The sequence below is a fragment of the Pseudophryne corroboree genome, chromosome 2 (assembly GCF_028390025.1).
Source record: "Pseudophryne corroboree isolate aPseCor3 chromosome 2, aPseCor3.hap2, whole genome shotgun sequence".
Lineage (NCBI taxonomy): Eukaryota > Metazoa > Chordata > Amphibia > Anura > Myobatrachidae > Pseudophryne > Pseudophryne corroboree.
The window spans coordinates 319,665,574-319,692,159 of NC_086445.1; the positions used below are offsets into that span (position 1 = coordinate 319,665,574).

A 26,586-nucleotide genomic window follows, 5' to 3' on the forward strand; every position below is an offset into this window, starting at 1 on the left:
GTTTTAGGACCCTGCCACGATCTCCTCCCGCCTTTATCACGGATTATTGTACATAATCTCTAGCGGCAGGAGAACTCTTCAGTCTATGTCCGCATCCGTGCAGCACATTAAATGGCTATAACCTAGAGATCCATACCGCCGCACATGCTGAGGTGCTTCTGGAAGTGAGCACTTAGCGGCGTGAACTATCTGCTTATATATCCATCATTGTGCTGCTTATCAACGGCTAACAACAGCCAGGACATCAGTTCTTAGCCGGAGCTATCACCTCGTGAGTATAAACACCCAAGGACGCTCGGGTCCGGGGCCCAAATTATCCAGCCAAAAGTATATACTATTCGAATCTAATAGATACCTAGTATTTGCAGGCTTACGATTGTTACAAAATATATAAACAAAACCTCCAGTGGTGTGAAACATTGTATCTGTTTATGTGACTGTTATTACACAGCTATATTAGAGATCTAACAACGGAACTTCAAACAGCTTACAAATATTATGAATATCTACATATTGAAGTAATGCCAGCCCAATAGTGATGCAAACGGATCAATGTTATATGTACGTACGTACATATATATATATATATATATATATATATATATACACATACACACAAATACATACACTTTTTTTCATTTATTAACTTACTGATACCAGTATATGTAACATTTTATATATATGTTTTGTGTATTGTTTATTTCTTTTTAATTAAACAATTAAATATTATAACCTCATTGGCTCTCTGTATATAGGCCCTTCGGGTTCTGACCCCATGAGCGCCACTATTTTTTAATGCTTGTCTGCTTCCTGTATTATACCTGTTATTTGCTTAATTCAGATAAGAACTAACCATCTAATTAGTACCTTAAGTGTCATGTGGGGAATCCAGTGTCCTCCGGAGAACACTTTGCCTGAAATGCTAAAGTCCTAATCACATGTAAGTGGTCAGGAGGGAAACGGATACAGGACCGTGGTAGATTACTTTGACGTTTAGAATGCTGGCATGGTCTGATGGAAGGTTGACATTCATAATGCCAACATTCTACAAGTCAACCATGCATTTTTATATAGTGCTGTCTAACCCTAGCCGCAGTCTAACCCTTCCATCGGGAAATACTGTGTGTTAACATTCACAACGTCAACATTGTGGATGTTGACATGCTCATGTTGTCATCCTGTACATATTGACATTCTAAACTTCAACATTAAGACCATGTAGACATTGTGGGTGGAATTCAAATTACTGAAAAGTAGGTTGGGTGTCTGTTTCATCCTGTCTATTAGATAGGAAAAAACAGACTCCCAACTGAGTTTTCAAACATTTGAATCGCCCCCTGTGAATGTATAACTAGCTGCAGTCACTAGCAAAGAGTTGTTGCAGAAGCAATACAAACTACCCAGATGTAAGCAGGTGCCAGTGAAAGTGACTGCTGGTGGCAGTGAACACTCACCTGTAAACTGGGCACGATTGGTTGGTTAGTGTGTAAGGGTGTGTACACATGGTGAGATATTTTCTTTCGATTTTGACTATATAGTCAAAATCGCAAGAAAAGTTAGTGTAGATCGCAAGGTGAAAGTCACCTTGCGATCCAGATTCAATCCAGATGCGCGGTCCCGCCAGGTCTGCATCGCAAGAAAAGATAGACTGTGCAGGCAAGTCAATCCTTGGTAGATCGGTTTGCTATCTAGTTCATCTCACATGTCAATGACATCTCACATAAGCCAAAATCTCAAGAAAGGTTAGTCAAAATCTGTGCTATCTGGGCTCCAGGGAGTTCAGGGGAAATCGCAAGTGAAAATCGGGCATAGCAAGGATCTAAACCGTGTGTACACACCATAAAGGGTATATTCAATTGAGGTCGGATCCATTCCGACATGCATTTGTCAGAATGGATCCGACAAGGGCTATTCAAATGCCCATCTCAATTCGACTTTAAAAAAATAAGATTTTACTTACCGATAAATCTATTTCTCGTAGTCCGTAGTGGATGCTGGGGACTCCGTCAGGACCATGGGGAATAGCGGCTCCGCAGGAGACAGGGCACAAAAGTAAAAGCTTTAGGATCAGGTGGTGTGCACTGGCTCCTCCCCCTATGACCCTCCTCCAAGCCTCAGTTAGGATACTGTGCCCGGACGAGCGTACACAATAAGGAAGGATTTTGAATCCCGGGTAAGACTCATACCAGCCACACCAATCACACTGTACAACCTGTGATCTGAACCCAGTTAACAGCATGATAACAGCGGAGCCTCTGAAAAGATGGCTCACAACAATAATAACCCGATTTTTGTAACAATAACTATGTACAAGTATTGCAGACAATCCGCACTTGGGATGGGTGCCCAGCATCCACTACGGACTATGAGAAATAGAATTATCGGTAAGTAAATTCTTATTTTCTCTAACGTCCTAAGTGGATGCTGGGGACTCCGTCAGGACCATGGGGATTATACCAAAGCTCCCAAACGGGCGGGAGAGTGCGGATGACTCTGCAGCACTGAATGAGAGAACTCCAGGTCCTCTTTAGCCAGGGTATCAAATTTGTAGAATTTTACAAACGTGTTCTCCCCCGACCACGTAGCTGCTCGGCAGAGTTGTAATGCCGAGACCCCTCGGGCAGCCGCCCAGGATGAGCCCACCTTCCTTGTGGAATGGGCCTTGACAGATTTAGGCTGTGGCAGGCCTGCCACAGAATGTGCAAGTTGAAATGTGCTACAAATCCAACGAGCAATCGTCTGCTTAGAAGCAAGAGCACCCAGTTTGTTGGGTGCATACAGGATAACAGCGAGTCAGTTTTCCTGACTCCAGCCGTCCTGGAAACCTATATTTTCAGGGCCCTGACAACATCTAGCAACTTGGAGTCCTCCAAGTCCCTAGTAGCCGCAGGTACCACAATAAGCTGGTTCAGGTGAAACGCTGACACCACCTTGGGAAGAAACTGGGGACGAGTCCGCAGCTCTGCCCTGTCCGAATGGACAATCAGATATGGCTTTTGTGAGACAAAGCCGCCAATTCTGACACTCGCCTGGCCCAGGCCAGGGCCAACAGCATGGTCACTTTTCATGTGAGATATTTCAAATCCACAGATTTGAGCGGTTTAAAATGTGATTTGAGGAATCCCAGAACTACGTTGAGATCCCACAGTGCCACTGGAGGCACAAAAAGGGGGTTGTATATGCAATACTCCCTTGACAAACTTCTGGACTTCAGGAACTGAAGCCAATTCTTTCTGGAAGAAAATTGACAGGGCCGAAATTTGAACCTTAATGGACCCCAATTTGAGGCCCATAGACACTCCTGTTTGCAGGAAATGCAGGAATCGACCGAGTTGAAATTTCTTCGTGGGGCCTTCCTGGCCTCACACCACGCAACATATTTTCGCCACATGTGGTGATAATGTTTTGCGGTCACCTCCTTCCTGGCTTTGACCAGGGTAGGAATGACCTCTTCCGGAATGCCTTTTTCCCTTAGGATCTGGCGTTCCACCGCCATGCCGTCAAACGCAGCCGCGGTAAGTCTTGGAACAGACCTGGTACTTGCTGAAGCAAGTCCCTTCTTAGCGGCAGAGGCCATGAGTCCTCTGTGAGCATTTATTGAAGTTCCGGGTGCCACGTCCTTCTTGGCCAATCCGGAGCCACGAGTATAGTTCTTACTCCTCTACGTCTTATAATTCTCAGTACCTTGGTTATGAGAAGCAGAGGAGGGAACACATACACCGACTGGTACACCCACGGTGTTACCAGAACGTCCACAGATATTGCTTGAGGGTCTCTTGACCTGGCGCAATACCTGTCCAGTTTTTTGTTCAGGCGGGACGCCATCATGTCCACCTTTGATCTTTCCCAACGGTTCACAATCATGTGGAATACTTCCCGATGAAGTCCCCACTCTCCCGGGTGGAGGTCGTGCCTGCTGAGGAAGTCTGCTTCCCAGTTGTCCACTCCCGGAATGAACACTGCTGACAGTGCTATCACATGATTTTTCGCCCAGCGAAGAATCCTTGCAGTTTCTGCCATTGCCCTCCTGCTTCTTGTGCCGCCCTGTCTGTTTACGTGGGCGACTGCCGTGATTTTGTCCCACTGGATCAATACCGGCTGACCTTGAAGCAGAGGTCTTGCTAAGCTTAGAACATTGTAAATTGCCCTTAGCTCCAGTATATTTATGTGGAGAGAAGTCTCTAGACTTGATCACACTCCCTGGAAATTTTTTTCCCTGTGTGACTGCTCCCCAGCCTCTCAGGCTGGCATCCGTGGTCACCAGGACCCAGTCCTGAATGCCGAATCTGCGGCCCTTTAGTAGATGAGCACTCTGCAGCCACCGCAGAAGAAACACCCTTGTCCTTGGAGACAGGGTTATCCGTCTGATGCATCTGAAGATGCGATCCGGACCATTTTTCCAGCAGATCCCACTGAAAAGTTCTTGCGTGAAATCTACCGAATGGAATCGCTTCGTAAGAAGCCACCATTTTTCCCAGGACCCTTGTGCAATGATGCACTGACACTTTTCCTGGTTTTAGGAGGTTCCTGACTAGCTCGGATAACTCCCTGGCTTTCTTCTCCGGGAGAAACACCTTTTTCTGGACTGTGTCCAGAATCATCCCTAGGAACAGCAGACGTGTCGTCGGAAACAGCTGCGGTTTTGGAATATTTAGAATCCACCCGTGCTGTCGTAGAACTACTTGAGATAGTGCTACTCCGACCTCCAACTGTTCTCTGGACCTTGCCCCTATCAGGAGATCGTCCATTTTCTTTGAAGAAGAATCATCATTTCGGCCATTACCTTGGTAAGGACCCGGGGTGCCGTGGACAATCCAACCGGCAGCGTCTGAAACTGATAGTGACAGTTCTGTACCACGAACCTGAGGTACCCTTGGTGAGAAGGGCAAATTGGGACATGGAGGTAAGCATCCCTGATGTCCCGGGACACCATATAGTCCCCTTCTTCCTGGTTCGCTATCACTGCTCTGAGTGACTCCATCTTGATTTGAACCTTTGTATGTAAGTGTTCAACTATTTCAGATTTAGAATAGGTCTCACCGAGCCGTCTGGCTTCAGTACCACAATATAGTGTGGAATAATACCCTTTTCCTTGTTGTAGGAGGGGTACTTTGATTATCACCTGCTGGGAATACAGCTTGTGAATTGTTTCCACTACTGCCTCCCTGTCGGAGGGAGACGTTGGTAAAGCAGACTTCAGGAACCTGCGAGGGGGAGACGTCTCGAATTTCCAATCTGTACCCCTGGGATACTACTTGTAGGATCCAGGGGTCCACTTGCGAGTGAGCCCACTGCGTGCTGAAACTCTTGAGACGACCCCCCCCACCGCACCCGAGTCCGCTTGTACGGCCCCAGCGTCATGCTGAGGACTTGGCAGAAGCGGTGGAGGGCTTCTGTTTCTGGGAATGGGCTGCCTGCTGCAGTCTTCTTCCCTTTCCTCTATCCCATGGCAGATATGACTGGCCTTTTGCCCGCTTGCCCTTATGGGGACGAAAGGACTGAGGCTGAAAAGACGTTGTCTTTTTCTCCTTTATACGGCAATACTTCCATGTGCCGTTTGGAATCTGCATCACCTGACCACTGTCGTGTCCATAAACAACTTCTGGCAGATATGGACATCGCACTTACTCTTGATGCCAGAGTGCAAATATCCCTCTGTGCATCTCGCATATATAGAAATGCATCCTTTAAATGCTCTATAGTCAATAAAATACTGTCCCTGTCAAGGGTATCAATATTTTCAGTCAGGGAATCAGACCAAGCCACCCCAGCGCTGCACATCCAGGCTGAGGCGATCGCTGGTCGCAGTATAACACCAGTATGTGTGTATATACTTTTTAGGATATTTTCCAGCCTCCTATCAGCTGGCTCCTTGAGGGCGGCCCTATCTGGAGACGGTACTGCCACTTGTTTTGATAAGCGTGTGAGCGCCTTATCCACCCTAAGGGGTGTTTCCCAACGCGCCCTAACTTCTGGCGGGAAAGGGTATACCGCCAATAATTTTCTATCGGGGGAAACCCACGCATCATCACACACTTCATTTAATTTATCTGATTCAGGAAAAACTACAGGTAGTTTTTTCACACTCCACATAATACCCTTTTTTGTGGTACTTGTAGTATCAGAAATATGTAACACCTCCTTCATTGCCCTTAACAAGTAACGTGTGGCCCTAAAGGAAAATACGTTTGTTTCTTCACCGTCGACACTGGAGTCAGTGTCCGTGTCTGTGTCGACCGACTGAGGTAAAACGACGTTTTAACGCCCCTGACGGTGTTTGAGACGCCTGGACAGGTACTAATTGGTTTGCCGGCCGTCTCATGTCGTCAACCGACCTTGCAGCGTGTTGACATTATCACGTAATTCCTTAAATAAGCCATCCATTCCGGTGTCGACTCCCTAGAGAGTGACATCACCATTACAGGCAATTGCTCCGCCTCCTCACCAACATCGTCCTCATACATGTCGACACACACGTACCGACACACAGCACACACACAGGGAATGCTCTGATAGAGGACAGGACCCCACTAGCCCTTTGGGGAGACAGAGGGAGAGTTTGCCAGCACACACCAAAAACGCTATAATTATACAGGGACAACCTTTATATAAGTGTTTTTCCCTTATAGCATTTTAATATATATAGTCATATCGCCAAATAAGTGCCCCCCCTCTCTGTTTTAACCCTGTTTCTGTAGTGCAGTGCAGGGGAGAGCCTGGGAGCCTTCCCACCAGCATTTCTGTGAGGGAAAATGGCGCTGTGTGCTGAGGAGAATACGCCCCGCCCCCTTTTCGGCGGGCTTCTTCTCCCGTTTTTCTGAGACCTGGCAGGGGTTAAATACATCCATATAGCCCCCAGGGGCTATATGTGATGTATTTTTAGCCAGAATAAGGTACTATCATTGCTGCCCAGGGCGCCCACCCCAGCGCCCTGCACCCTCAGTGACCGCTGCTATGAAGTGTGCTGACAACAATGGCGCACAGCTGCAGTGCTGTGCGCTACCTTATGAAGACTGAAAAGTCTTCTGCCGCCGGTTTCTGGACCTCTTCACTTTTCGGCATCTGCAAGGGGGTCGGCGGCGCGGCTCCGGGACGAACCCCAGGGTGAGACCTGTGTTCCGACTCCCTCTGGAGCTAATGGTGTCCAGTAGCCTAAGAAGCCAATCCATCCTGCACGCAGGTGAGTTCACTTCTCTCCCCTAAGTCCCTCGATGCAGTGAGCCTGTTGCCAGCAGGACTCACTGAAAATAAAAAACCTAACAAAACTTTTACTCTAAGCAGCTCTTTAGGAGAGCCACTTAGATTGCACCCTTCTCGGCCGGGCACAAAAATCTAACTGAGGCTTGGAGGAGGGTCATAGGGGGAGGAGCCAGTGCACACCACCTGATCCTAAAGCTTTTACTTTTGTGCCCTGTCTCCTGCGGAGCCGCTATTCCCCATGGTCCTGACGGAGTCCCCAGCATCCACTAGGACGTCAGAGAAAGTCTAATTGAGATGAGGGACCGGAGAAGGGGTAGAGCCGCGGGCAGACGGGGGGACAGCAGCGCTGCAGGAGGATGTGTCATAGCCGCCAGACCTCACGCCAGTGTCCACCCGGCTCCAGCAAGCGGTACCTCACTTGCTGGAGCCGGGTGAGCGCTGCAGTGAGCGGCAGCTATGACGCATCCTCCTGCAGCGCTGTAGCGCTGCTATCTCCTGTCTGCCCGTGGCTCTCCCCCGTCTGCCCGCAGCTCTCCCCCCTCTCAGGTCCCCTATCTCAGTCCGACTGAGATGGTCGGAAACGGGGCCAAAACCTGACGTATTTGGCGCCGTTTCCCTCAGAAGTACATGAATGGGAAGCTATACCGCCAGTTCACGTACTATTCGACAAGTCTAATTCCCAGACTTGTCGAAATAAAATGCTCGGGACTGAATAGGTCGAAAACTGCAGTCTTTTCGACAAGACGCCAGTTTCGACCTTAATTGAATATACCCCTAAGTCAAGTAGGAGTGGTCAATAATGACAGAATAATGATGGTAGAGGAGCCTAAATATAAATCAGTGCAATCACATTCACTGTGGACAAGGTAGCAGAGTGATTTCATCCTGTTACAGTCATCATTTATTCAGACATGACCTTGCTGCCTCTGAAAATAGGATTTTGGTACTTACCAGGTAAATCCTTTTCTTTGAATCCATAGGGGGCACTGGAGTACTTTTGGGATATGGACGGCTTCCGCAGGAACAGGGCACTGAATATTTAAATTTAGAACACTCCACGCCTCCATATCCCAGAGTACCTCAGTGTTTTTTTACTGAGCCGAACAGGAGCTATAGAGAGGTTGACAATGGAGAATTACATATAACATAACGGACAACAATGAAGTTGACACATAACGTTACTGACAACTAAACAGTTGACACCATAACCGATAGAACTTGATAATTTGAACCAGTCGGTGAGAGTGTGTTACCATAAGATCCCCTGAACTTACCACAAACCAGGTAAAACTGCTCTGGGTAGGCGTCCAGTGCCCCCTATGGATTCAAAGAAAAGGATTTACCTGGTAAGTACCAAAATCCTATTTTCTTTTTCATCCACTAGGGGTCACTGGAGTACTCTTGGGACGTACCAAAGCTTCCCTCTTGGGCGGGAGAGCTGTTTGGCACCTGTAACACTAGGCGGCCAAAGCTAGATGCTGATGCCGCAAACGTATCAAACTTGTAATAGCGCACAAACGTGTGCACTGATGACCATGTAGCCGCACGGCAAAGCTGCGTCGTAGAAGCTCCACGACCAGCTGCCCATGAAGTTCCCACAGAACGTGTGTAATGAGCTGTTACTGATGTAGGCGGCTGTAACCTAGCATGAAGGTAAGCATGACGTATAGTCAGTTTTATCCACCTGGATAAGGTCTGCTTAGAAGCTGGCCAACCCGTCTTGGCAGCATCATAGAGAACAAACAACGTATCCGTCTTACGAACTGTAGACGTTCGGGATACATAAACGCGTAATGCGCGTCCCACATCCAGAGTTCCAGAATGTCCTGTTAACACAGGAACTACTATTGGTTGATTGATGTGAAAAGATGACACTACCTTTGGTAAGAAAGCGGGATTCGTCCAAAGTTACGCTCGGTCATCATGAAACACCAAATACGGTGGCTTGCATGACAAGGCACCCAAATCTGAAACACGCCTTGCCGAAGCTAAGGCTAGAAGAAAAATTGTTTTCCAAGTGAGAAACTTAATATCCACTTGCTGTAAGGGTTCAAAATATGAAGACTGTAAGAAATCTAAAACCAGATTCAAGTCCCATGGCACTGTAGGTGGAATGAATGGAGGCTGTACTCTGAGGACACCTTGCAGAAAAGTGTGTACCGACGGCAATAGAGCCAATCGTCTTTGAAAATAAATTGACAACGCAGATACCTGCACCTTTAATGTAGATAAACGCAGTCCTCCATCTAACCCCGTCTGTAGAAATAACAAAAGATGGGATAACTTGAAAGATGATGTCGGAAACTTCCGAGCTTCACACCAACCTATATAGGCACGCCAAATTCTGTAATAATGAGCTGCCGTAACCGGCTTCCTAGCTCGTAACATGGTTGGTATAACTGATTCTGGAATGCCCTCTCTTCTTAAGAGTGCGGTCTCAATAGCCACCCCGTCAAACGCAGCCGCGCTAAATCGGGGTAAAGGAACGGACCCTGTTGTAACAAGTCCGGACGTAGTGGGAGCGGCCAAGGATCGTCTGCGAGTAGTCCGCGGAGATCAGAGAACCAAGCTCTCCGAGGCCAATGAGGCGCCACTAGTATGACTGTGACCGACTCTCTTTTGATCCATTTTAGCAACAGAGGGAGCAGCGGAAACGGTGGAAACAGATACACTAGGCTGTACGGCCAAGCGATTGTGAGAGCATCCACCGCCACTGCCTTTGGATCTCTCATTCTGGACACATACTGGGGCGTTTGGTGATTGTGGCGAGACACCATCAGGTCCACTTGAGGGTAACCCCACCTCTGGACCAACATGTGAAACACTTCTGGATTTAATGCCCATTCTCCTGGATGAAAATCCCGACGGCTGAGATAATCCGCCTCCCAGTTGTCCACTCCCGGAATGAACACTGCCGACATTATCACTTGGTGATGCTCGGCCCAATTGAGGATTCGAGCTACTTCCCGCATTGCCATGCGGCTTCTCATTCCTCCTTGTTTGTTGATGTACGCGACTGCCGTCGCGTTGTCTGACTGCACCTGGACAGTCTAAGACCGAAGCATGTGTACTGCTTGTCGTAGCGCATTGTTAATTGCGCGGAGTTCCAGGACATTTATAGACAACAATCTTTCGTGATCCACCCAGAGACCCTGGAGCTGACAATTTTGAACTACAGCTCCCCAACCTCTGAGACTCGCGTCTGTCGTTAGAATTATCCAATTCCAGGCGCCGAACAGTTTCCCTGCGGTTAAATTGTGTACTTTGAGCCACCAGAGTAGAGACACCCTTGCCCGTGGCGACAACCTCACCCTGTGGTGAATCTGCAGATGTGAGCCCGACCACTGTGCGAGCACATCCAGTCGAAAAGGACGTGAGTGAAATCTTCCGAACTGAAGCGCTTCGAAAGCCGCCACCATTGTTCCTAAGAGGCGAATGCACAAATGTACCGAGACTGTGCGTGGCTTGAGCACTAATTGTACCAGATTGCGAATAATCTGTACTTTCTGTTGTGGTAGGTAAATTCTTTGATTTACCGTATCGAGAATCATACCTAGGAATTGAAGTCGTTGAGACGGAATTAGATGTGATTTCTTGAAGTTGACAATCCAACCGTGGTGAACCAGTACATTGTACGTTAGCAGCGCATGTTGGAGAAGCATCTGTTGAGACGGGACTTTGATGAGCAGATCGTCTAAGTACGGAACTATTGTCACTCCCAGGGATCTGAGATGAGCTATCATCACAGACATCACTTTGGTGAATACCCGAGGCGCTGACGAGAGGCCAAACGGTAGAGCCTGAAACTGGTAATGGTTCTGGCGTATTGCAAAACGCAAGAACCTCTGATGAGGTTGCCAAATCGGAATGTGTAAGTACGCATCCTTGAGATCTAGTGCAATCATGAATTCCTTTGGCTCTAAACCTGCAATTACTGACCGCAGAGATTCCATCTTGAATCTGTAGTAAGTGACGTACTGATTGAGACCCTTTAAGTTCAATATTGGCCTGACTGAGCCATCCGGCTTCGGTACCACAAACAGACTGGAATAATAACCCTGGCCTTGTTGTTGTACTGGGACCTGAATCAAAACTGCTGAATCCAGTAGGGACTGAATGGCAATTTGCAGAGCCGCCCTCTTGTCGTCCGAGAGAGGTAGTCCTGTCTTGAAAAACCGCAGTGGCGGAAGACAGTCGAACTCTATTTCGTAACCTCAACACTAAATTGCGGATCCACCCATCTGTGGATGTCTGGAACCACGCCAAATGGAACGTCTGAAGGCGTGCTCCCACAATTGGAGATCCGAGATAGGCTGGGAGCCCGTCATGCCACTGGCTTGTCGGTGACCTTAGCGTCTTGACGACTTGTGTTGGTTTGTTGGAAACCACGTCCTCGACCCCGTCTACCAGGCGTGGCTGTTCCTCTGCCACGCCCGCGAAAGGGCTGAGGTCTAAAGGATTTGAACGCAGGTCCAGAGTATCTCCGTCTTGGTACCGTTGGAGGCAATGGTAAGAAAACAGACTTTCCTCCCGTGGCCTCAGAAATCCATTTGTCCAATTCAGGACCAAACAACTTCTCGCCACCGTAAGGTAACGCCTCTATACCTCTTTTGACCTCTGCCTCCGCTTGCCAAGAGCGCAGCCAGAGAGCTCTTTGTACTGTAACCAGTGACGATGAAATGCGAGAAGTGAGCTGACAGACGTCAGTAGAAGCTGTACATAGATACTCCGCAGCCTTACACATTTGATCAGCAAGAAGTCTAAGGTGATCGTCATGTAGGGCAGACTTGAGTTCTGTTATCTATACTATGAGCGCCTTAGTGACCCAAATGCCAACCAACCCAGGTCTCAGCAGCACTCCTGCTGCTATATACATGGACTTTAGCATAGTTTCTATTTTGCGGTCTGAAGGGTCTTTAAGCGTAGTAGCAGTTGGCACTGGTATGGTTAATTTCTTTGTAAGTTTCGACACAGACGAATCAACCATTGGTGGATTCTCCCATGTACATGTCACCGAGTCTGGAAACGGGTAACTAGACTTAAATCTGCGAGGTATAGAAAACCGTTTATCTGGATTCTGTCGTGTTTCTACCAACATCTTATTAAGAGACTCCGAAACAGGAAAACACATTGGAGATCTCTGTCGTTTAGTAAATACGACTTCATCATTTGTCAGAGGCTCCTCCGTTTCTGTAAACTTCAGAGACTGACGCACTGCTCTGATGAGATTATCAATGCCTGGGCTGTTAAAATCATCACTATCTGACTCCACTTCGCCCTCCTCATCTTGTGCCGTGAGGTCTGGCATGGAATCGTCAGAATGCAACATAGCCGAAACAGGTAAATTATAAGACATATGAAATTTATCCCGTCTACCCAAAATGGATTTGGACCTTTCGCAAGGCTGAGACGCCTCCAGTAGTTCTGGCGGTCTCACCCTAGACTCAGATCTTGCCGCTTCCCGCTCTTGTTGAGCGGCGGTCAATTCTGATTGCAACCCAGCCAGCACATTGGCTAGCATTTCCCATGGAGGGTTCGGGGAGGAAACTGGCTTTAAAACCGGAGCAGAAATTGTATTCGTAACTGAATCCACAAAACATACTTTACATGTGGTAGATCCATCATCCATCCGGTAACACACTGCTACAGACCTTGCAGTGAACCTGCTTTTTAGTTTTTGCTGGTGCCTTTCTCATTATGCAGACAGACAATACAATATACAAAAACAGACAATTGTACGACTCAGTAAAATAGTACTATGGTGTGTGTGATATATATATCTGGCCAAGTGCAGTACACGTGGCCAGTCCTATGAAATGTGATCCCAAATTCCCACTAACACCCCTGCGCTTCCGGTGGAGTAGAGATGTAGTACTTGAACGTTCTGGAATCACAACAGGAAGACACAGGAAGCATGGTTAAAATGGCCCCCATGCCATGCTTACAGTATAATCACAGTACAGGTCATAATCTTTTAAACAGATATATAACCTTGTATAGTGTAACAAAAATCCTATGTATATTATCCATGCAGCCTAGCATACTGCTGCGGCTTGCCCCCCCTCGTGCAGCTGCTTGCTACTTATAATGGTGCTGTGATTCTCCCCCCCCTGTATGCTCCGTGGCAATGAGCATGTAAAAGGGCCGGGGCGCGGGTAGTGGCAACCAAGGGGCGGCCAGCGGTAGTGTGGGGCAACCAGCGGTAGTGTGGGGCGGCCAGCGGGAGACGGGTAGCGGGACGAGCTGGAGAACGGACAGCGGGCGGCGGGGAGCGCGGTCCATCGAATCGGCTTTGAGCAGCGGCCGGAGCAGCGGCGGCGGGCGCCTGTATGCTGTAAGAAACAGTGTCCCCACACAGCGGGGCGGCAGCGTGAGCTGACCGCCCCGTCCCCCAACATACCTGGACGCCTGTGGTGAGGCTACGACGGGGCTTCTCCGCAAGCTCCGTCCAGCCTTTCTGCAGGATGGGTGCTCTGTAGTGAGGACCGACACGCCACAGCTGCTTGTAGCAGCTTCCACTATCCCTGACCCTGGCCTTTTGGAAGGGAGAAAGGGATGTGGTATGAAAAAAGAAAAAAATATTAACAAAAAAATAAAAATATTCAAAATAATTGTGGACTAAGCCACACAAGCCTGTTGCTACTTGAGCACAGAAAAAACACTGAGGTACTCTGGGATATGGAGGGGTGGAGTGTTCTAAATTTAAATATTCAGTGCCCTGTTCCTGCGGAAGCCGTCCATATCCCAAGAGTACTCCAGTGACCCCTAGTGGATGAAAAAGAAATATGAATAGTTTATGATGGGTTCATACAAACAGACTTAGCTACTACAACAGTTCCCAAAAGCAACAAAAACTTCTTTAGCAAAATATTATGACAAATAACTAAATCTCACCCTGGTGGTGGCGATACATCTTACAGGGGACCGATACTCCTCCTCCATCTTTGTCAGTGCAATGATTGTCTCTGCAATTGCATTTTTTGTAACACGAGACCATGCCTCTGAAAGGTGCCCCTATTGAAACCCAGGAAGCAGAGGATAAGTCATGTGGTGGAATTTTACATAAATTATTTCCTTTTCTAATTAGGACCTGTTATACTAAATAAGACATCTGACTCACTTTACATACAATTTGACAGCAGATAAGAACTGCTTGGGCTATCTGCTCAGCCCTTAGATACTATAGATAAGATATACAGAGATACAGTACACACACACACACACACACACACACACACACACACACACAGTATATATGAGATAGATTAGATAGATGTGAGGTAGGTAGATAAATATTATGTGAGATAACATAACAATAAATTTAACTGCACTGTGGTGATGGCTGGCCCCCAAATAACTAACACCCAACATCCATCATGTAGTCAGAACACCTACAGTTTCTGTTACATTATTAGCTCCACCATCAGCTCTCGGATGTGCATCATACACAGCAAGCTCCACCATTAGCTCTAGGCTGCGGCATCACACATAGGCGTAAAATACTATCCATTTAAACTGGGACACTCTTTAATTACACAGGTTCTGTGGCTGTTTAAAACCAGGTGAAATGCAGGCTTGAAGTCAGCCAGCAATTCATAAGGGTCCCGGCTTAAAGGGATAGTACGACAAGCCTAATCATACACATCAAGCTCCATCACCAACCCCAGGCCGTGTGCCATACACAGCAAGCTCCACCACCAGCCCCAGGCCGTGTGCCATACACAGCAAGCTCCACCACCAGCCCCAGGCCGTGTGCCATACACAGCAAGCTTCACCACCAGCCCCAGGCCGTGTGCCATACACAGCAAGCTCCACCACCAGCCCCAGGCCGTGTGCCATACACAGCAAGCTCCACCACCAGCCCCAGGCCGTGTGCCATACACAGCAAGCTCCACCATCAGCCCCAAACTGGGTGCCATACACAGCAAGCTCCACCACCAGCCCCAGGCCGAGTGCCATACACAGCAAGCAATAGTTTGTTGTCTTCTTTTGCTTGATGTCTCATGGATAGGATTCAACTATGCAAAGTTCTGCAAATTTCTCACTGTAACAATGCACTATTTCTTAGAGAGGTCTGGTGGAATATAATGGATTACATGGTCTCACATATAATTTGTATGGGTTTTCATAATCCCCTAGTACCATGGGATAGTCTCTTAAACATTAGTGGGAAGTGATTTCTGCCCAATCATACACAACAAGCTCTACCATCAGCCCCAGACTGGGTGCCATACATAGCAAGCTCCACCATCAGCCCCAGGCCGTGTGCCATACACAGCAAGCTCCACCACCAGCCCCAGGCCGTGTGCCATACACCGCAAGCTCCACCACCAGTCCCAGGCCGTGTGCCAAACACAGCAAGCTCCACCATCAGCCCCAGGCTGGGTGCCATACACAGCAAGCTCCACCATCAGCCCCAGGCCGTGTGCCATACACAGCAAGCTCCACCACCAGTCCCAGGCCGTGTGCCATACACCGCAAGCTCCACCATCAGCCCCAGGCTGTGTGCCATACACAGCAAGCAATAGGTTGTTGTCTTCTTTTGCTTGACAGGTCTCATGGATAGGGTTCAACTATGCAAAGTTCTGCAAATTTCTCACTGTAACAATGTACTATTGATTAGAGTGGTCTGGTGGAATATAATGGATTACATGGTCTCAGATATAATTTGTATGGGTTTTCATAATCCCCTAGTACCATGGGATAGTCTCTTAAACAGTAGTGGGAAGTGGTTTCTGCCACTCATCCCCACACATCCTCTCAGGCACATAACACTGGGAATTTTTTTGGGGGAATAACCAATTTACTGATAATTGGCATCATTTTGATGACCCAATTCTATAGGCAAAATACATGAATCTTACACTTATATATATAAAATAAAATAAAAATTATAATTTTTGCACTTTTCAGGCCATCAGATAGGATAGAATTCCTGCTCGAGATATTAAAAAAATTCTTTTAGATATGGAAATAAAAGTTTGAAATATTTTAATACACAATAATCATTTCAAAAGAGTGCGCCACACACTAAGCCTCTTTTAGTGATAGGTCCACTAGTGACCCACACTAAAAAATTCCCCCCAAAAAATACTACAACTTAGCTTAGTGGCGCACCTCCAACCCCCATTGAGTCTTACAGGGATCTTCTAATGGCCCTTACTTCAATATTTTCTCTCAAATGGTTGGTTTCTATTGACATTTTTCAATTTTCCAAATTACCAGTGCAGTGTCTTTTGGAAAACATAACACTGGGAAACCACAAGTAACACACAGTACCACAAACACTACAATGTGAAAGGGGGGATGTGACCCTAACCCCTCATACATAGTTAGGTACATACTACATTATGCACAAGTTTAACCCTGTATACAATTTGAAACATACAATTGTGCTGTAGGAATGATACAATGGAAATAAACTAGTTAGCATTAAATCTAATTTGTTTACCTTACTGGATCACGGGAGCACACATTGGTTACAAGACAGCATAAAGCAGAAGAACGAAGGTGTAAAGGTGATGCCGGATGACTGACCCCGGCATCCCGATCCGAGAATCCCGACACCTCTGGTGGGTAAGTACACAACACCCCCCCAACAAACCCTCCTGGGGTGGCAGTTAGGGCTAAACCTAGCTAGGGCTAAATATAGGGAGGTGGCAGCTACGGCTAACCACCACTCTAGTGCCTAACCCTAACTCCCCCCGGATGCTATTGGCATCCCTTCCAAACTGTGCAGCGGTTTGCACATACATTTGCACTGATCTACATTTAGCCGCAGGGCAAGAAATACCGTTTGTGCTTGTCTAATCCACTCATCTGTCTACAAGTCCTAAAGGAAAAAACACTCACTGTGTTCTGTGAATGAACACACAACATGATTGTTGCAGTCCATAATTGTTGCAGTCCAAAACACAAGTAAATAGGAATGTCTCTTTTAGGAGAGTTCATGTATCAACCAAATCAAATTTACTTCCATTCAAATTCACACATAAAAAAACAAACCCATCACACATTCAAAAAAGGTAAGCAACTGAACAGGAAGAAAATAAATGGGAATATATGCATTGTGACCTGGCTAATAGCACTGTAGCTAAAATGACGGTTTACAGTGACAGAATAATGGGGAGTGGGGGTCAGGTTAAGAGATGGCCATATAATTGCCAAACCACGCTGTACTTTCTAATACTTGTTTTAACTGGCTCTACAAATTATATGTTAGTTGAACAGTGCGCTTCACTACTTTGTGTTTGGATGGACACGAACTTACCCTTCACTAATCAAGCATAAATGGTAGTGACCTCCGTAAACCATGAGAAATGTTCTGTATTACCCAGTATATTCCAACTTTTATGTATTTTATTTATTTTTTAGATAAAACAATGTGATTTAACGTGGAAAAATTCAACTCCTTAGAACTGACACGATATACAGTATTTACATTCATATCATTCAAGAATGCAGAAAACAATATTACAATTTCCATAAACAAACTATAAATCTGAGAGGTAAGCATAAATGTAACACAAATATTACAGAAATGTAGCCTTACGCATCACTGATTAATAATACTTACAGCTGCCATGTCTTTAATTAATTTAATAATGATCTCTGAGATCTGAGTTGGCGTAGAACCCTTCATCCACCAGTGACTTTCACCTCTTCTCAGGTAACTGATCAAGAACAAAAAAGAAATAAATACAAAAATAAGAATTTACTTACCGATAATTCTATTTCTCGTAGTCCGTAGTGGATGCTGGGGACTCCGTCAGGACCATGGGGAATAGCGGCTCCGCAGGAGACAGGGCACAAAAGTAAAAGCTTTAGGATCAGGTGGTGTGCACTGGCTCCTCCCCCTATGACCCTCCTCCAAGCCTCAGTTAGGATACTGTGCCCGGACGAGCGTACACAATAAGGAAGGATTTTGAATCCCGGGTAAGACTCATACCAGCCACACCAATCACACTGTACAACCTGTGATCTGAACCCAGTTAACAGCATGATAACAGCGGAGCCTCTGAAAAGATGGCTCACAACAATAATAACCCGATTTTTGTAACAATAACTATGTACAAGTATTGCAGACTATCCGCACTTGGGATGGGCGCCCAGCATCCACTACGGACTACGAGAAATAGAATTATCGGTAAGTAAATTCTTATTTTCTCTGACGTCCTAAGTGGATGCTGGGGACTCCGTCAGGACCATGGGGATTATACCAAAGCTCCCAAACGGGCGGGAGAGTGCGGATGACTCTGCAGCACCGAATGAGAGAACTCCAGGTCCTCCTCAGCCAGGGTATCAAATTTGTAGAATTTTTCAAACGTGTTTGCCCCTGACCAAGTAGCAGCTCGGCAAAGTTGTAAAGCCGAGACCCCTCGGGCAGCCGCCCAAGATGAGCCCACCTTCCTTGTGGAATGGGCATTTACATATTTTGGCTGTGGCAGGCCTGCCACAGAATGTGCAAGCTGAATTGTACTACACATCCAACTAGCAATCGTCTGCTTAGAAGCAAGAGCACCCAGTTTGTTGGGTGCATACAGGATAACAGCAAGTCAGTTTTCCTGACTCCAGCCGTCCTGGAAACCTATATTTTCAGGGCCCTGACAACATCTAGCAACTTGGAGTCCTCCAAGTCCCTAGTAGCCGCAGGTACCACAATAAGCTGGTTCAGGTGAAACGCTGACACCACCTTAGGGAGAAACTGGGGACGAGTCCGCAGCTCTGCCCTGTCCGAATGGACAATCAGATATGGGCTTTTGTGAGACAAAGCCGCCAATTCTGACACTCGCCTGGCCGAGGCCAGGGCCAACAGCATGGTCACTTTCCATGTGAGATATTTCAAATCCACAGATTTGAGCGGTTTAAACCAATGTGATTTGAGGAATCCCAGAACTACGTTGAGATCCCACAGTGCCACTGGAGGCACAAAAGGGGGTTGCATATGCAGTACTCCCTTGACAAACTTCTGGACTTCAGGAACTGAAGCCAATTCTTTCTGGAAGAAAATCGACAGGACCGAAATTTGAATCTTAATGGACCCCAATTTGAGGCCCATAGACACTCCTGTTTGTAGGAAATGCAGGAATCGACCGAGTTGAAATTCCTCCGTGGGGGCCTTCCTGGCCTCACACCATGCAACCTATTTTCGCCAAATGCGGTGATAATGTTGTGCGGTCACCTCCTTCCTGGCTCTGACCAGGGTAGGGATGACCTCTTCCGGAATGCCTTTTTCCCTTAGGATCCGGCGTTCAACCGCCATGCCGTCAAACGCAGCCGCGGTAAGTCTTGGAACAGACATGATCCTTGCTGAAGCAAGTCCCTTCTTAGTATCTCTTGAAGTTCCGGGTACCAAGTCCTTCTTGGCCAATCCGGAGCCACGAGTATAGTTCTTACTCCTCTCCGTCTTATAATTCTCAGTACCTTGGGTATGAGAGGCAGAGGAGGGAACACATACACCGACTGGTACACCCACGGTGTTACCAGAGCGTCCCAGCTATTGCCTGAGGGTCTCTTGACCTGGCGCAATACCTGTCCAGTTTTTTGTTCACTCCCGGAATGAACACCGCTGACAGTGTTATCACATGATTTTTCGCCCAGCGAAGAATCCTTGCTGCCATTGCCCTCCTGCTTCTTATGCCGCCCTGTCTGTTTACGTGGGCGACTGCCGTGATGTTGTCCGACTGGATCAGCACCGGTTGACTTTGAAGCAGAGGTCTTCCTAGGCTCAGAGCATTGTAAATTGCCCTTAGCTCCAGTATATTTATGTGGAGAGAAGTCTCCAGACTTGACCACACTCCTTGGAAATTTCTTCCCTGTGTGACTGCTCCCCAGCCTCTCAGGCTGGCATCCGTGGTCACCAGAACCCAGTCCTGAATGCCGAATGTGCTGCCCTCTAGTAGATGAGCACTCTGCAGTCACCACAGAAGAGACACCCTTGTCCTTGGAGACAGGATTATCCGCTGATGCATCTGAAGATGCGATCCGGACCATTCGTCCAGCAGATCCCACTGAAAAATTATTGCGTGAAATCTGCCGAATGGAATCGCTTGATAAGAAGCCACCATTTTTCCCAGGACTCTTGTGCATTGATGCACTGACACTTGGCCTGGTTTTAGGAGGTTTCTGACTAGCTCGGATAACTCCCTGGCTTTCTCCTCCGGGAGAAACACCTTTTTCTGGACTGTGTCCAGAATCATCCCTAGGAACAGCAGACGTGTCGTCGGAAACAGCTGCGATTTTGGAATATTTAGAATCCACCCGTGCTGTCGTAGAACTACTTGAGATAGTGCTACTCCGACCTCCAACTGTTCTCTGGACCTTGCCCTTATCAGGAGATCGTCCAAGTAAGGGATAATTAAGACGCCTTTTCTTTGAAGAAGAATCATCATTTCGGCCATTACCTTGGTAAAGACCCGGGGTGCCGTGGACAATCCAAACGGCAGCGTCTGCAACTGATAGTGACAGTTCTGTACCACGAACCTGAGGTACCCTTGGTGAGAAGGGCAAATTGGGACATGGAGGTAAGCATCCTTGATGTCCAGGGACACCATATAGTCCCCTTCTTCCTGGTTCGCTATCACTGCTCTGAGTGACTCCATCTTGATTTGAACCTTTGTATGTAAGTGTTCAAAGATTTCAGATTTAGAATAGGTCTCACCGAGCCGTCTGGCTTCAGTACCACAATATAGTGTGGAATAATACCCCTTTCCTTGTTGTAGGAGGGGTACTTTGATTATCACCTGCTGGGAATACAGCTTGTGAATTGTTTCCAATACTGCCTCCCTGTCGGAGGGAGACGTTGGTAAAGCAGACTTCAGGAACCTGCGAGGGGGAGACGTCTCGAATTTCCAATCTGTAGCCCTGGGATACTACTTGTAGGATCCAGGGGTCCACTTGCGAGTGAGCCCACTGCGCGCTGAAACTCTTGAGACGACCCCCCACCGCACCTGAGTCCGCTTGTACGGCCCCAGCGTCATGCTGAGGACTTGGCAGAAGCGGTGGAGGGCTTCTGTTCCTGGGAAGGGGCTGCCTGCTGCAGTCTTCTTCCCTTTCATCTATCCCTGGGCAGATATGACTGGCCTATTGCCCGCTTGCCCTTATGGGGACGAAAGGACTGAGGCTGAAAAGACGGTGTCTTTTTCTGCTGAGATGTGACTTGGGGTAAAAAAGGTGGATTTTCCAGCTGTTGCCGTGGCCACCAGGTCCGATGGACCGACCCCAAATAACTCCTCCCCTTTATACGGCAATACTTCCATGTGCCGTTTGGAATCTGCATCACCTGACCACTGTCGTGTCCATAAACATCTTCTGGCAGATATGGACATCGCACTTACTCTTGATGCCAGAGTGCAAATATCCCTCTGTGCATCTCGCATATATAGAAATGCATCCTTTAAATGCTCTATAGTCAATAAAATACTGTCCCTGTCAAGGGTATCAATATTTTCAGTCAGGGAATCCGACCAAGCCACCCCAGCGCTGCACATCCAGGCTGAGGCGATCGCTGGTCGCAGTATAACACCAGTATGTGTGTATATACTTTTTAGGATATTTTCCAGCCTCCTATCAGTTGGCTCCTTGAGGGCGGCCGTATCTGGAGACGGTAACGCCACTTGTTTTGATAAGCGTGTGAGCGCCTTATCCACCCTAAGGGGTGTTTCCCAACGCGCCCTAACTTCTGGCGGGAAAGGGTATAACGCCAATAATTTTCTATCGGGGGAAACCCACGCATCATCACACACTTCATTTAATTTATCTGATTCAGGAAAAACTACAGGTAGTTTTTTCACACCCCACATAATACCCTTTTTTGTGGTACTTGTAGTTTCAGAAATATGTAACACCTCCTTCATTGCCCTTAACATGTAACGTGTGGCCCTAATGGAAAATACGTTTGTTTCTTCACCGTCGACACTGGAGTCAGTGTCCGTGTCTGTGTCGACCGACTGAGGTAAATGGGCGTTTTAAAGCCCCTGACGGTGTTTGAGACGCCTGGACAGGTACTAATTGGTTTGCCGGCCGTCTCATGTCGTCAACCGACCTTGCAGCGTGTTGACATTATCACGTAATTCCCTAAATAAGCCATCCATTCCGGTGTCGACTCCCTAGAGAGTGACATCACCATTACAGGCAATTGCTCCGCCTCCTCACCAACATCGTCCTCATACATGTCGACACACACGTACCGACACACAGCACACACACAGGGAATGCTCTGATAGAGGACAGGACCCCACTAGCCCTTTGGGGAGACCGAGGGAGAGTTTGCCAGCACACACCAAAACGCTATAATTATACAGGGACAACCTTATATAAGTGTTTTCCCTTATAGCATCTTAATATATAATAATATCGCCAAATAAGTGCCCCCCCTCTCTGTTTTAACCCTGTTTCTGTAGTGCAGTGCAGGGGAGAGCCTGGGAGCCTTCCTAGCAGCGGAGCTGTGTAGGAAAATGGCGCTGTGTGCTGAGGAGAATAGGCCCCGCCCCCTTTTCGGCGGGCTTCTTCTCCCGTTTTTCTGACAACCTGGCAGGGGTTAAATACATCCATATAGCCCCAGAGGCTATATGTGATGTATTTTTAGCCAGCATAGGTACTTTCATTGCTGCCCAGGGCGCCCCCCCCAGCGCCCTGCACCCTCAGTGACCGTTGGTGTGAAGTGTGCTGAGAGCAATGGCGCACAGCTGCAGTGCTGTGCGCTACCTCATGAAGACTGAGAAGTCTTCAGCCGCCGATTTCTGGACCTCTTCTCTCTTCAGCATCTGCAAGGGGGTCGGCGGCGCGGCTCCGGTGACCCATCCAGGCTGTACCTGTGATCGTCCCTCTGGAGCTAGTGTCCAGTAGCCTAAGAAGCCAATCCATCCTGCACGCAGGTGAGTTCACTTCTTCTCCCCTAAGTCCCTCGTTGCAGTGAGCCTGTTGCCAGCAGGACTCACTGAAAATAAAAAAACCTAACAAAACTTTTACTCTAAGCAGCTCTTTAGGAGAGCCACCTAGATTGCACCCTTCTCGGCCGGGCACAAAAACCTAACTGAGGCTTGGAGGAGGGTCATAGGGGGAGGAGCCAGTGCACACCACCTGATCCTAAAGCTTTTACTTTTGTGCCCTGTCTCCTGCGGAGCCGCTATTCCCCATGGTCCTGACGGAGTCCCCAGCATCCACTTAGGACGTCAGAGAAAATAAGTTAAGTAAAAATACACCAGAGGCTTCTTATTGAATATACATACAGTACTGTTTGTCAATAGAAGAGTTTTTTCTGTTATAAAGTTTTAAAGACATCAATGTGAATAGGAAGATTTTAGAACACCAAATTGTCATTTTGATATAAAAAATAAAAAAAAATCAAAAACATGTATTACTACCTATGGAGAGCACCACTTATTTGTACAGTACAACCTCCGTATATTTCAGTGTACCACTGACAGTGCACTATTGTTTTCAAATCACAGTTAATCCTCACTCACTAAAATAACTGATAATTATCTATCTAGTTTGCAGGTAAAGCGAGTCAAATTCTGCATAAGAAAGAAGGTTCTGTACTACCCTATACAGTCGCTGAAACAAGTGATAAAAATGAACCTATTACTTCAGTATTTCAGAGAAAGTAAAACAAAAAAAGGAATTCATAGACTGTACCTGGAGTTAAAAATCATTGGCAAAGTGACAGTAGTGACCCCTTTCCCAGCACTCATTCCTGCCGTGCCAGTGATTGGTGTACCCTTGGCCTTCAACTGGACTGTGAGTGCCTTAGCAATGCATCCCAGGAACATATCTAAGATACCAAGCTTGTTCCAGTCTCCTTTCTCAGTTGAGTGTATAATGTCACTGATATCAGCTGGTGGGAGAGACTTTACACCTATGATACTAGCAAGGCGAGATGGAGTCACCTCAGGTAAGACACGACGCAGCAATGACGTTACCTGTAAAATGGACACAGAAAAGTAGAAGGTATTTTTGCAGCTACACCGTTACTAGCATTCATGAAGTTCCTACATAGAAGTCTTGTAAAAAAAAAAATGCATCTAATAAAACATCTTTTTCTCTGCATTCAAAACAAGCAGCAAGAAGTACCAGATTATGGGCGGTATCCTATTAGCAGCGGTACTTTCCCGTTACTAATAGGATAGCCGGGGGCTATCCCATAAACCCTGATGCCAACACTTATCAAGGATTATACTTCGGGTGCCTCAGGCACCCGAAATATAATCTGCAATAACAGGCTGCCGGAGCCACGAAAACACATGGGATAGGGGATTTATCCCTTATCCCATGTGTTATCACACGATCGAGGGTTCAAGTTCCGCCGATAAAAACGGCCTCTTACTGTATTTGATACCGCGATAATGACCATCGGTCAAAATCGCGATATCCGTCCGTTTTTACTGGCCGAAAAAGCATCGGAGTTAATAGGATACCGCCTTAAGTTTATTTGTTCCCTCTCCAATACCCAATTTAACAGCCTATTGTATTTCTATCCCTTTACGATGTTTCTTTCTTTGGAAACTGAAATATTACATCAGCTTTAATGAATGTAACAAATACAGATTTGGACAGTTGATTATGAGAACACAAAGCTGTGGGCATAACAGTAAAGCTAATTTAGAATTTTTTTGTATACTTTTATTACTTTTCTTTGTCTATTTCATACTCCATTTTTTTCAGTGTTCCATCTTTCCTTATGCTCTTCCAGATGCCTACTCTGTGTTTGCTATACCCCTTATACCAGCCATCATCTACTGAATGGCTAGCCCAATATCTAACCTCTACACAGTTGTACCAATTAACCATTCACCATGCATGTATGTGTATTGCTTTTATTCCTCTGCTGCTTTTTTAAATAGGTTTCTCAGAATGGCTATAATTGTATTGGAGCATTTAAAAAAAAAAAAAATGTTTTTGTTGTTTGAAATGTTTTATTGTGGATAGGTTTTGCCCATGTCATTTACAGACCAACGATGAAGATAGGTGGTAATAAATGTATATAAATATTGGACACTTATATCACCTCTACCAAAACATAATACAGTCTGGTCAATAACTGTAGAACATGGACACAAAGCCTGGAAACCACCCAAAATGAACATGAATAGTTAACATGAATATTAGCAAAGGTTAGCTTCCAGGGTGTGTAAAATGCTTTGTCACCATTCAGCGACCAGGCCGTAGATTTAGTTTAATCACTCACTTGTCTCTGCACTCTGGGGGAAGCCGTGTGCAGCAGGTGGAAGAGATCTTGCAGTAACGTCAGCTGCTGAGCTAAATACTGTCTGCCAACATTGGATCCGCTCAGAGCAAGCACCATGGACAGCAGCTCAAAGCAGTAAGCATCAGAGGAGGCGTCTTCATCATTTGGCTGCGAATTTGCATTCTCCTTACTGGAAATTGCATGCTCCCACTCTTCACGAACACGAGTTGCCTCCATTCTGATAGCTTGCACTATGTGAGCACACACCTAAAGAAAAAAAGGTCTTGCGTAAATAGTCAATTCAATAGAACAGTTATCTGCACTGTGAAAGTCTGCCATTTTCTCTTCAATGTGCACATTAGGTGCAACGGTTCTGGTTTTGCTAATATAACTAATATGAAGAGCACTAATTATTAGTAAGGAACATGCCTTAGCACAGCTGTTTCTGCTTCCTTTTCGGTGGGCTAGCCACAAAAGCAGCACATTTCATACTTGTGGCACCCAAAGCAGTACCATCTGGTTTCAACTGACTAATGCACGCCTGGCCAACCTGTGGCTCTCCAGCTGTTGTGAAACTACAAATCCCAGCATGCCTTGCTACAGATTTAGCAATCCTAATAGCAAAACTGTGGCAAGGCATGATGGTACTTATAGTTTCACAACAGATGGAGAACCACAGGTTGGCCAGGCCTGGACTAATGTGAAAAGCTAGAAGTGCTAGACAATTCAAATCTGATTATTCTAAGCAGATAATGTGACATAGGGTGACAGACAAAAAACTTTAACACAAAAATGATTCCAGCTTTCAAACTTTAAAGAAACACAAGAGAAAGAATGTTTTAACAAATGAGAACCGTGATAGGAGCAGTCCAGCTGTACTTATTAGTACTCCTATTATTTTCCTATAGCTAAAGCCATCTTAACTATCGTTTACTTATTTTCATTATGCATCGTAACTGTGTCTGGTTAAAATATCTGAGTACAGTAATATTTTTCTGAAACCATTTACACATTTCATGAAACACTAGAGATCAAAGTAAAGCAGATGTAAATACCTGTTTTTGTAGATTTGTGAGTTTACTCCTGCTAAATATTATGCCAACCATGTGCTCCTTCAGGTCAGCATCAGATGTTGCCTACAAAAAGACACAAGTGAACATTTATCTCTTTCACCTGAAGCAGCAACATCCACCATGAGA

The 26,586-nt window shown here is 46.5% G+C and overlaps 1 protein-coding gene across 16 annotated transcripts in view; it reads right to left on the reverse strand.

The window, feature by feature from the left end:
- MYCBP2 (MYC binding protein 2) overlaps positions 1-26,586 on the reverse strand; it is a 705,517-nt gene that overhangs the window by 31,436 nt on the left and 647,495 nt on the right. For all 16 annotated transcript variants that reach the window (XM_063952980.1, XM_063952968.1, XM_063952974.1 and 13 more), the window contains 5 exons: positions 26,443-26,523; positions 25,388-25,654; positions 23,839-24,122; positions 17,777-17,873; positions 14,095-14,214 (listed from right to left, as the gene is read on the reverse strand). In XM_063952980.1, coding sequence (XP_063809050.1) covers positions 14,095-14,214; positions 17,777-17,873; positions 23,839-24,122; positions 25,388-25,654; positions 26,443-26,523 — 849 coding nt within the window. The remainder of the gene's footprint in view (positions 1-14,094; positions 14,215-17,776; positions 17,874-23,838; positions 24,123-25,387; positions 25,655-26,442; positions 26,524-26,586) is intronic.